A 12,732-nucleotide genomic window follows, 5' to 3' on the forward strand; every position below is an offset into this window, starting at 1 on the left:
TAATGAGTGACTCTAGAGCTACAAGCATCCTTCAAAGAGATTAAACTAAAAAGTCTTCAGCAGATGGAAATTTGATGCTCCCTGTGTATGTGAGAGAAGTCTGGGGAAGGTAAGGATAGCCTCAGTGGTGCATAAGGAAAAGGATTTGGGAAGGCTAGCAGCCATATATTCTTAAACTTTTCCTGGAGTATTTGCATGTTGATGCTATTTCTCATGCCCTGGAAGGCCCGTGTGTTCATGCAGATTTTCCTAGGAAGCATCCCTACTGTGCTTTTCTAGTCTGGCTGGGGCTGTTATTTGTGCTAAGGTTGAAAGGATGAATCCAGGACTGGAATATATAAGAGGGCACAGAAGCTGTGCTAAGAAAACAGCATAGTGATGGTGAACACTTTGAAGGTTATTTGGTAATGCAGTTTGTCTCTGCTTCTTGGTATCAAGTTGTTCAAAAAGCTCATGTGCTCATTCTAAGGCTAAAGAAAACAGACACAATAGGATTTCAACAGTGCATGCCTGCGCTTTTGACTTGCTGGCAAAGCATGTCTGAAACTCAGGAGTGTTCCTGAAGAATCTTCTGAGATAGAAACTCACCTGCTGTGTGTTTGAAGCTACTGCTGGTTCCCTCAGACTCGCCAGGGTTGATCAAATCTTTTCCTGGATTCTCATACCACAGGTGAATTCTGTGAAGACACTGGGTCACTGAAGCATTCTTGCTTGATCACCCTAAAGTCTGGGTAGGGCTCAGGTGCTTTGCGTGGAGCTCCAGTGCAAGTCTTTGCTCTGCATGAGGGAGGGGAGGATTCTGCTCTAAGCACAGTCACAAATGCCTGTGTGCTATTTTGTTCCCCACAGAACTCAGACATTTCTCGCAGGTAAGTCCTGAAAGACCCAGTGATTTATAAAGTGCAGTCTCCAAAGACAGAAAGATGTGCTTGAATGTCTGCAGTTCTTTCCTGGTGCCTCGACTGGATCTTCATTTATCTTCCCTTTCTTCCAAAGGCATGCCCTGTGTTTCAGATCCCTGTGAGCTGTAGCAGGTTGCTACCCCGTGCTTCTCATCCCCCAGAGATTTCCTTCAGTGACTCCATCCCCCCTTTTCTTCTTGCACAGCCCCTGGAGGCCAAATTCTTAGAGCTTAGGGCCCTGCTATCCTGGGTTCATTAAAATGTTAATGGCTTTTCTTGTTCTGTAGCTTCTTCTGGACAGGAGGGGCAATGCATAAAGTTTCTGCAGTTAATTTAAGGCATGCTGATATTCAGGATTCTGTGTACTATGCATGTATGCTGTATTCTTGCAGAGGTGGTGCAATCCTTTTTAGTATCCCTCTTCTCCAAGAAGAGGGGTATTGTTTGCTTTTGACAAATAATAAATACTCCAAGCTCCACTCATGTGTTTTTGTCATGATATTGCATGTTCCTTAAAATGCCCTGAAGCTGTTAGTTTAACTGCTGTATTCTTACTTGAAAGAAATTTCTATCCTGCACACGCTTTCTCTTAACAGGTGTGCTGTGGAACCCAGGCCTGTTGTTCTTAATGTCATACACCTTTCACAGCCATTGACAGATTGTCAGCAGCTTGTTTTCATTCAGCTCTTTTAGCATAAAAAGAAAATCACTGTGAGCTAAGATAGTAGGAATTAGGCACTGGAGTGGCTTTCCTATCGTTCCCAGCTTCAGGAGTGCCATTTGAACCGTCCTGCTGTCCACCCCTTTCTCTGATGCAGGCTGACCCTGTTGCTTTTGTAGGAGAGGAGCTTCTTGCACTGCTGTGTCTGCCTGTGAGTTGCTGTCTATTTGTGATCAAAGCCTGGCAGGCTTTTCTGCTGCTCCTCTTGCTTCCATTGAATGTTTATACCAAGGACTTGGTGATGCTAGCCCATAGCATTGGTAATTGCTCTGTGCTGGCAGTTTTGCACTGGCTGCCTGTAGTGACTTTACAGCTGGCAGCTGGTAAGGGGACTCAGATGGTGTGGTCCTCTGTGGAAGTGGTCTGTAACATTGCAGTTTGGTGTTATGTCCAAGCCCCAAGACTCAAAACCATGGAAAAGATGCAAGTGTGAGTGCAGTGGGAGAATGAAATAGTTTTTTATCTTATTGGTAGAGAGGTTATTCCTGTTCTGTTTGCTGATTCAGCTCTTGGTGGAGCTGAGATCCATTACTTTGTGAACTGAGAAGTGATGGGTTTTGCTGTGGCACCTACTGAGGAAATCTCTGTGTGGGCACATCTTGTTAAGCTATATTTGGCTCTGCATGATGCTTGATACCAAACTCTCAACATGGTTCTTTACTATGATAACCAGTAAGAATAATACTGTTTGTTTAATGTGTACAGTTAATATTTTATACCTACCATAGCGATGAACTCTGGCTACATGATATATTAGTTGCTACCCATTTTTGTAGTTTCTGATTAAACTGAACTTACAACTGTATTGATAGTGTGCTTGTTCTGGATACAAGTCTTGAGACATGAGAATATTCTCATTTCAAAATCCTCTCTCCTCACAGTTGCCATATGCTGTCATTTATATGAAAATAATTACAGATTTAACCAAAGATGCATATGCTACTTTAGGATTACCATAACAGTAGAGATGGTTCCTCACAAGCATGTCAATAATCACTGCACTGTGTGAAGAAAGACTACATTGCTGCTACACAAGATCTGAGCAGAGTCCAAGACTTTGGAAGTCAGTCTCTAGAAGATCAGTATCCCAAGTGCTCCATGAGTCTTATTCTTAAGTTTTCCTTGCTTCCAAAATGGATCACAGTTGCAAATTTAGAAACTTATATTTTGTTTTGTCTTCAGCTCTCAAGGTGCTTGGAGAACTTTGCAAAAATGGTATTTAACTGTCCTACTTTCAGCTGCAGACAATTTGATATTTCTGCTTTTTATTTGAAGTCTGTTCTTTTTAGTCACTTTAAAACCTGATTGAAAGTTTCTTTGGAGATCTTGGTCATCATCAGGACACCACATGCATTGTGTGGTAGATAAATTTTATTCAACAAGTGATTAGAAGGCCAGGGGAGTAGGCCTTGCTGAAGGGTGGTGTAGAACCTTTGCTTCGCTGTCTGAGACTCAGCTCACTTGTTTGTAGCAGTGCCTGCACATCAGTGCTTCCCCTTCTTAATTCAGCCACCTGCTCTCCAAGGTGTGCCTGTCATCTGTACTGCAGGATCCTTCTCTTCTGCCCACAAAGTGAGCAAGTGTTCCTCTTTCCCTCTCCTCCACTGAAAACAAGATAACCAATGTTTTTTCAAACTAGATATTCTGATGGAGGAAAGGCTTGAACACTTGTTTTGGTTCAGCCTGGGCTGGTGATGCAGCTGTTGTACAGTGAAGAGATAAGCTAAGTAGGGAGAAGCACTTTTGAGTCGTCTGATCTTGTCGCACAGCCTCACATCCAGTCCCTGGATTCTGCTCTCTTGCCTGGCAGCTGCTGCTGTTGCTTTGTGCTCTTGCCTGGAGTCTGGCTGTCCACCTCTGCTGCATTTCCACAGTATCTGAGCAGAGACTTCCTCCATTAAATCCTCTTCTTCTCTGCCTGCCACCAACTGCCTTAACATGAATGTGCTGATATAGGTCTGGTGGTGAATAGCAAAACCTAGGATGCTGAGAAATAGATGGGAATTGATGCTTTCTTTCTCACGGGACAAGCAAAAGTCCTGAAGCCAGCAATCTGTGCTGGAAGGCAGTATAGTTGACAAATACATCTTTTTTGTTAACATATGCATCTCCTGGATGTTGCTTGTTTGCCTTCTGAACTGATTGGTGTGCAAGTGAGTGCTTACAGACAAACAAGATTTGCTCTCCTACTCCTGTATGGACATGTCTTATCTGATACAAGAAAGCATCCTGTGAATGCAGTTGCTGCAACCCTGGTGTGAACACCTGAAAGTGATGGAACACCCCACCAGAGACTGTTGTGTTCTGTATGGTGGTAGAGTAATTTAAGTCTGCATATAGTCTGCATATAATCTGAATAGTAACTGGTTTTTGGTTTTGTGGGGATTTGGGGGAATTTTTTGTGCTAATGAAAGCAGAGCAGACTTGGAGATAAGATAATTTTTTGCTCTTTTAGATGGCTGCTTGCTAACAATTGTGTTGCATGCTTAAGTTTTGATTTTTTTGAGTTGGGCTTTTTTTGACACATCTGATTTCTGTGACATACCTTTTCTTTGTATTATCTCCCATTTCTCCCTTGAGGTTATTTTAAAATTTGTGCTTAAAAACATCATCACTTTAATGTCTTACACATGAGGTTTAGGGATTGATACACAAAGGAGCAGATTAGGGAAGAAAGAAACACCTCCTGCAAATGACTTTTGGACTCTGGAGCTCTGCACAGTGCCTCAGACATGTAGAAATTCTTACTTACTTTGAAGAAGTGATGTAAAAGCGAATCTGATTTGTGAATCTGTGTCACTAAAATCAATTTGATGTCAGTAGGTTGGAGGAAGAGGAGAGCTTTATATGCTGCAGGAGAAGTAAGGTGAGGAGAGAAATTACTGGACCATGTCCTTGTGCAGGGCTTCTCATCAAGGAGAGGGAAGAAGCAGCAAGTGGTGACTGTGATTGAGAAAGAGAAGACAAATGAAATCTCATGATAGAATAATTTAATTAGAGAAGTCTAGAAGATGTTATTTTTAAATGGATTGCAGAGAAGTGGATTTTTCCATCATGGCATGTTCTGTCAGATTTAACTGTTCTTTCTGATGAGACTTTGCTAATGTATTTATGTGTGCATCTAGCAATAGTGCCTTCATACAAAGCCAAAGGAAAGCTGTGGAGAGGAGCAGGAAAAGTTGTAGGCAGAAACCTTAGGCCTGCCTCAAGTGTCAGCTGGAGTGTTAAACATCAGACAGTACACATAGGAGTGACATAAAATAAAAACTTAATTTTCTGAATAATCTAGTTTAGAGATGATTAACATGGTAATCTGCAGACAAGTTGTTAGTGCTTGTATTCACAGATTTGCTTGGGTTTCAGTTTCCATTTTATTGAGAATGTAAGATGACATGACAATGAAGTTAATGAAGAATTAGTCTGGAATAAAGTTCTCTCATCCACAGCTTCATAGGTAGAATACTAGTTTTCACAATTTTTACCCTTACTTCTCAGACTAAAAGTATTTAATTCCTATTGTCCTTGAGATCCAAGGTGGAAATTCTTATAAAAATATCTCCATTAACTCTTCTGTTCAACTCTTGACTGGCATGTATAAGTGAAAAGGCAGAATACATAAATTTGTTGTTCAAACTTGGGCTCTTGCACCTAATTCACCTGGAACTATTTTTTGCCTTGTGATCTGGTCTTCCAGTTCTTCCTTCTCTCCCCCCCTTCTTTTTTCCTCCTGTTTCAAATTTACAGCTCCTGATCTCTGTTCCTGCTGCTTGCTGCAGCTGAGAAGGATAGTCTGTTGAATTACAACATGCTGTCTGTTCAAAAATCCAGCTTGTTCTTATGTCCCTGCACAGTTTTCTTTCAAGTAACATGTCCAATATAAATGTATGTGTGAAATGCTGTTTTGTGAGGACTTTGTCCCTGGTGCCTCTGGTGTTTTGGAAAGGGATGTTTCCAGAAGCAGTGAGGAGGAGAAATGAGACATGTCTCTTCAGTTTCTTGTTAATTATTCAGTAAGGGATTTACTTGAGAAAATGCAACCTGAACCTGTTGGTGAATTTTCCTTAAAGGTTTAAAGACAAGTCTTGAAAGAACTTTATCTCTTGTGTGTTGTATATCCTCAGCTTCAGAGCCTGAAGAGGAAAATGTTATGGCCTGTTAAAAGAACCACTTATTCTCAATAGACTTTGCAAGAACCACGACTCCTGTCACATTGTGCCCCAAAATTTGTAGCACTTCATCACAAGAGGTTGATTACTTCTGACTTCAGGGCTAGTAGCAGAGCCTTCTGGTTTTAAAAAAAGGGAAACCTGTCTGATCAATGAGAATGTCATGATCTCAGTATGGAAATGGAGGGAGAGGATGAGTAACCTTCCTCCATCCCTTTCCCCTGCCAGATCAGACCCTCGGGAGCTGCATTTGGGAGGGTGCAGAGATGTGGTGGGGACATTTGTGTCACAGCAGCCTGCTCAGCTGGGCTTTCCAGCTGGAGAGCCCTTCAGAAAGACAAACAAATGCTTGCAGCACAAATTCCCACTTGAAAGGTATTTGACAAAGTGAGCAGTTTCCTTCCATGTTTAGTAGAGGGAGGAGGGGTGGAGAGCAGGGCTGGAAAACTGAGCTTTTCCAGGAGCAGGCTTCTCAGGGATCCTTCTGAGAAGGTGGGTGGCACAGAGGAGCCCCCCTGGAAGTGACAAGAGAACCTTTAGGCTCCTAAATCACTTGAGCATTGTGGTGCTTAATGCATCCATGGACCTTCGTGTGTGTGGGTGTATGTGTGAATAGTTGATAATGTATATTATATATGAGAAATAATCTGTGTATTGAATTGGATGGATGAGACCTGGTTTGCTGCTGATTATCTCTCCTGAGGGGTAATGCTGCATGGATTCACAGTCTTTGAGTCTAGAATGGGCTTCCTTGGGTATAAATTTGGTGTAAACTAATCAGCTGTTAAATTACATTTATGAGTTACTACTAGTTGCTAAGCAGTTAAAGGTGTTTTATGTAAAAGTGCTGTATATACCTCTTGGTGGACTTTTCACTATGACCAGGTAAATCTGGTCTGTTCTGCTGATTCTGGCTGGGGTGTATGCAGTGTGCCAGCTCCTGTGCTCCTAACACACAGTGCTCTGTGCTGCCTTCATAGCTGGAAAATATGACTGCATCCAGTAGTTGCTCCCTGAAGGACTCTTGAGCGTGGTAAACTCTCCCTGAGGAATGTGGGGCATCTCTCATATCTGAGAATTCAGCAAAGTTCTTGCAAAAATACTTTTTTGACCTCTACCCTTATACTTGAGAGTCACTCTTTGAGTAGCTCTGGTCTGGCAGCCCTGTCACAGCCCAGGACTTTCCTGGCCATTGGTGTTGTGATATTGATTAGTGTTGGAAATTATGTTCAATGTTGCAGGATGTATAAAGGATGCTAGCTGTACTGTAGCCTTTGTGTAGATGGAATATTATCAATTCTTGAAATTTAACATAGAATGCTGGAAAAAATGTGCCATACAAAAATTTTATCACTTTAAAAATAACTCTCCCAGCCATTAGAGGAAGAAAAGTGGGGGAATGTGGATTGACTGATGTAACTGTTGTAAAAATCTTCCAAAAAAAAAAAAGGTGGGGGGGAGAGGAGGAAAGGATTATCATCAATCAGAAGGATTTTTTGAAGTAATTTCCTTATCTAGGCAGTACAGAATTCCCTAGTGTCAAATTTACTTCTAAAGTTACTTGTACAGGGCTTGCTAAATTGTTAGCAAATTCTTGTGCAAACTGTAACAATAAACATATAAACATCAGAAGAGGTGCTTTGAATGGAGTGGGGGACACATGCCCTCTTGTATGCATGACTGCTGACTCTGATTTTGATCCACTGCTGCTGCCACAAGTTCATTTCTGCTGTCAGTGTATCTGTACTGTCACATGTCACAGGGCTTATGTTTGGTTTATGGCTGTATTATTAGCAGTGCTGCACAGTCTGCATACCAGGACATCTGGGGCAGCGTGTAAATGCAAAACATTCATCAGAGTGTAGCATTAGAAGAATCCTAGATATTTAAGTAGGATTTGAGCTGGTTATCCAGCAGTGTCAAGAAAAGTATTCAACCTTACTGTTGCTGATACTGGCAGGCATGTATATGTTAATGTCTGTAACAAAATTGAGTACTCAACACTAATGGTGAAAGGTTCTTAATCCATCAAGAGACACAAGGACTTCTTTATATATTTTAATAACCTCTGCTGCATTCCATTGGTTATGTCAGTGGTTTTATTCTGGACCGTTATCTTCTCTGCTACAATGATCACTCACTCTTGTCATATAGTAAAATGTGCCTCTTCCTTTCTCTTCCGAATTCATTTATTCAATGCAACGTTACACTGATCTTCACACGTAGTGATGAAGTATCTTAACTTGTGTTTTGCTTGAGAAATCTTTCTAAGATGCTTGACAATGAAAATGAATTCAGTAAATGTATAATGATCCTTGCTTCAGAGAGCTGCACTGAATTTTTGTCCATCCTTTTGTCCAGATAGGCAGAGGAGAGAAATGAATAGTGAAAAATAATCAAGTGAGGGGAATGCACTTTACAAAATCAGAGAATGGGTAATATTGGAAGGGAACACAGTGGGTCATTGATCCAACCTCCCTGCTCAAGCAGGATTGTCCTGTACCACAGGATTGCATAGGATTGTGTCCAGCTGATTCTTGAATATTTCCAGGGAAAAGATTCTACAGCCTCTCTGGGCAACCTATTTCAGTGCTTGGCCACTTGCACAGTGAAGATGTTTTTCCTTATAGTCAGGTGGAATTTCCTGTGCATCAGTTTCCATCTGTTGCCTTTTGTCCTATTGCTTGGCACCACCAAAAAGAGCCTGGAAACATCCTCTTGACACCCTCCCTTCAGATACTGATAGATGTTGAGGAGATTCCCTCTCAGTTGTCTCTTCTTGAGGTGAACAGGCCCAAGTCCCTCAGCCTTTCTTGTAAGAGAGGTGTTCCTGTCCCTTAACCACCTTTTGGAGCTGTTTCAGGAGCTCCCTGTCTCACACTGAGGAGCCCAGAATGTGGCACAGCTCTCCAGGTGGGGACTCACAGCTCAGTGAGTTCTCTGTCCTCTGTCCATTTGTTCAGTCTGCACCTACTGGGTTTGCCTACAAGGTTATTGTGGAAGACAGTGTCAAAAGCCTTGCTAAAGTCCAAAGAAAGAGACAATATCCATTGCTCTCCCCTCATCCATCCAGATAGTTGTTTCATTGTGGAAGGCAATAAGTTTCATCAGGTGTGAATCCATGCTGACTATTCCTGATCACCTTCTTATCATCTATTTGAAGGGATTGAGGTGAAGCTGGGAGGCCAGCAGTTCCCTTCTTGCTTTTTTTGTAGACTGGGCTGACATTTGCTTTTGTCCAATCCTCAGACACTTCTCTTCATCCCCATGACCTTTCAGAGATGATCATGAGTGGTCTGGCCATGGTGTCCACCAGCTCCCTCAGCACGCGTGAGCGTGCCCCAACAGGGCCCTTGGACTTATGGAAGTCAAGTCTGCCTAGGTGTTCTCTAACCCAATGCCTCTTGTCCATGGAAAACTCTTCCTTCCAACATTGCTTTACCCATGTCTCCTGGGTCAGAGATTATGTGAGAAAAACCTACAAAAATGAAATTTGTTTTTGCTGTGTCTGTTTGCTGTGTCTCTTCTTTTTATTGAAGAATTTTGGTCATGTAGTGACTTCATAGTCTGGGAAAGCACATTTTATTTCCAGAACAGATTCAGTAATTTGCAAATACATCCAGACTATAAGCAGTACCTATACTGTGTTTTTGCAAGTGGTATCTTATATATATTGGAGTAATTTTTTCCTTAGCTTGGGTGATTGTTGGCTTTTACAGGTAGTATCCAAGACTGTTACAACAGGAAAAGCATGTCAAAATAGTTTTGTTGAGAAGGCATATTTTCTGGGTTTTGTACTACCTCATACAGGAGTACAAGAGAAACTATTTGCAGAATGGCAGTGAAACTGTATTTTGGGAGAGGAAATTGGTAGCATGATTAGTTTTAGAAATTTCTGCATTGAGGATTTATCTTCTGCTTTATATGTTGTGTTTTTATGTGTATATATCTTTTTCCCCAGACAAATTAGGATAGTTATTTTTACTTTAGCTTTACTTTTTGTTGTTTGCTTGCTGGTTTGTTTTTAATCAGTGAGAATGATTGTCGTGCTGAAGTGTGTATCTCTGTGGGAAAGGGTTGTGTGTGTACATAAATGCATTCTAAAGTTTGTGGATGCTGGCTTGGTTGCACAGAAATAAGTAATTCTTCATCCTCAGAAGGTTTGAAATAGAGATGTCCCTTTCAGAACATTTCCAGCTAGTTCCCAGGGAAGAATAGCATGAAGACTGGATAGTGGATGACATTTTTTACTTGCTGTTGGTTAGCCAAGTTCAGTGTCCGTATTTGTTGTTGCTGTAATGCAAGATAATAGTTCCATGTCTATTTGACTGGATTTAGATGAGATTTTAGGAAGAAATTAACTGCTGTGGGGATGATGAGGGACTGGAACAGGTTACCCAGAGAAGCTGTGGATGCCCTATTACTGGAAGTCTTCAAGGCCAGGTTGGATGGGGCTTTGAGCTACAGGGTCTAGTGGAAAGGTGTTCCTGCCTGTGGCAGGGGGTAGGACTAGGTGATGCTTTTGGTGCTTTCCAACTCAAACCATTCTGTGATTTTGTTCTGAGTTGGGAAGCATTCAAATTAGGTACTCTTGGTGAGATTACCTGGCAAGAGATGAACCTGGTGAGCAGGTACTTTCCTCTTTTCTGTGCTTCTTTCTCCATCACACCTCTTTTGGGGAGAAAATCTGAACAAATTTCATGGGTATTCAATTCTGAGTTAGTCAAGTAGGTAGGAAAATAACTAATTCTCTTTTTTTTTCCAATGTATTTAGATCATATGTGGCTGGTGAGGTCAGTGGAAATGGCCAAAAACTTTGGAACAGAAGTCCAACCTTTACTTAAATTTTACTTTTTTAAAATTACTTTCAAAATCAATCATAAAGATTAATTTTGGCATTCAAGGAAATATAAATATTTGTTTAATTTTTAGTGACAGTAAACAGGTACTTAATCAGAAGACTTGCAGCCTATTTGTGGATATTAAGTTATTCAGTTTGCTGTAAGAGTGCCAGAAGACAATTTTATTTCTAAGATGTACTTGACTTGAGCATATATATGTGCTGTATTGAAGTTCCTTGAAAAAAAATCCACCTGTTTTCATGTACAAATATTTCTGTTTACTTCCTGGCAATCTGAAATGGTGTAGTTATGGTACTACTTATTTGCAACCTGTCACTGTAAATATAATTTTTTAATTACTTGGCTGTGGTGTAAGGGAGGTTGTTTCTGCTCCATGAGTGTAAATTGCATGTGGAGAGGCTTGCACATTCTCTTCCTTCCACTGTTTTCCTTTCCTATGTTCTTTCTTCCACTACAGAATGTGGTCATGTATTGATCAATTCACCAGAGGTTCAGATTATAATTGGCTCTTTAGGGCAGCCCTAGCATATTGGTTGTCTGATTCTTTTGATGGGCAGAGTCTGATAAAGATCAGTCCAAGGACAGGTGAGTAGTAGGAGGATTAACATGGAGTAGGAGGGGGAAACGGGATGTGAAAAGCACAAAATGGGTCTGCTTCTATAGTTCTGTACTTGGACAGGGAGCAGTCTTGCACGTTAAAATGTCTTGAAAGATACCAAGATAACACCTTGCAGTTGTGAGTTACTTACTGACATTAAGCAATAATTTCAATGCCGATGCCATACAGTTACTGACAATTTTTTCCTTTTTTTTTTCTTCTGCAGATATTCCTGAAATACCAGAAAGCATCTCATTCTGCAGAGCACTACAGGTAGCAGATTTCAGTGGCAATCCACTGACTAGGTAACTTCACCTTCTTCTTGGTATATGATGTACCAGAATTGCAGTCCTGCTGTAACAATTATGATTTTACATAAGCCCTTAAAAATTGTGACCCAGAGCCTCTGGCAGGGACTGCAGCAAAAGTTCAGATTTAAAATAATGTGCATCCTTTTTTGGGTAGGGATGAAATTTGTTAGCCAGCCAGAAAAATCTGATTTGGTAAATCTGATTGTCTATAAAATGATTTTCATTCCTTTTCTTAAATGCATAGCAAAACCATGTTTGTACATGGGAAAGATACAGCAGTGGTTAGAGGGAATCAATTGGCACAAACCCAGGTGCCTGACGATTTAGAATAGGCTTTAGATCAGCTGCTGCAGATAATGGCTTTTACTAATGATTAAAGCTTGGACTAGCATTTCATCACCCTGCCATCAATTGGGACACAGTGACACGCAGTAACATGAGGCAGAAATGTGCTGTGTTTGTCAGTGGCTGCTGAGTCTGCTGCCAGCCTCTGTTCTCAGCAGCTGAGGTTTATGCACACTTCTAGTATGGAAGAGGAGTTTTGTTTACATTTCTCTGTTCAATTTGCTAAAGAATTTGGAATTTATCTAGTAAAGTGAGGGTGGAACTGGCAAAGAGGAGGTGATTTGCTAGTTAAAGCCTTTGAATACTATTTGGAGAACTATTTCTTGAACCAGCCGTTGCCACAGAGCTGCTTTGTGATGCTGAGCAAGTCACATAAGGCAGAGTGTTCACAGTGGGTGCTCAGTGACCTGCTTTGCTTTGTACTGGGATACTTGCAGGGCTGGCTGGCTGGGCTGCTGCAGTGCTAACAAACAGGAGTCTGTAAGAGCTTAAGCCGCTCCAGTGGTTTTGCAAGACTGCTTCTCCCACGTGTACAGCTCAGATTCTTCAGACGTGTGCTTTGAATATTGCCCATAGTGCCTCCTAAGTTCTCTGAAAGTCACATCGCTGAGCATTAAAGGGACACTTGTGATCTTAATCCCCCTGGCTCTGTAGCCTATTTATATAGTGAGGATAATAATACCACAAAAATCTGGCAAAGCAAACTGAGGCTGAACTGATGTTTGGATACACAAGTGGTGAGGGTCACTGAACAGCTTTTTTCCAGGCATCAGTTGCAGTGTATAAAGCTCAGATCTGTGTCCCCTGGTATTGAAATCAAAAGTGTC

The 12,732-nt window shown here is 41.3% G+C and overlaps 1 protein-coding gene across 2 annotated transcripts in view; it reads left to right on the forward strand.

Annotated features, from left to right (window-relative positions):
• LRRC1 (leucine rich repeat containing 1) overlaps nucleotides 1–12,732 on the forward strand; it is a 69,114-nt gene that overhangs the window by 18,248 nt on the left and 38,134 nt on the right. The window contains exon 3 of one of the 2 annotated variants that reach the window (XM_058801545.1): nucleotides 11,476–11,554. In XM_058801545.1, the coding sequence (XP_058657528.1) occupies nucleotides 11,476–11,554 (79 nt within the window). The remainder of the gene's footprint in view (nucleotides 1–11,475; nucleotides 11,555–12,732) is intronic. The other variant, XM_058801546.1, reaches the window with a different exon arrangement.

This window comes from Ammospiza caudacuta, chromosome 3 (genome assembly GCF_027887145.1).
Source record: "Ammospiza caudacuta isolate bAmmCau1 chromosome 3, bAmmCau1.pri, whole genome shotgun sequence".
NCBI lineage: Eukaryota > Metazoa > Chordata > Aves > Passeriformes > Passerellidae > Ammospiza > Ammospiza caudacuta.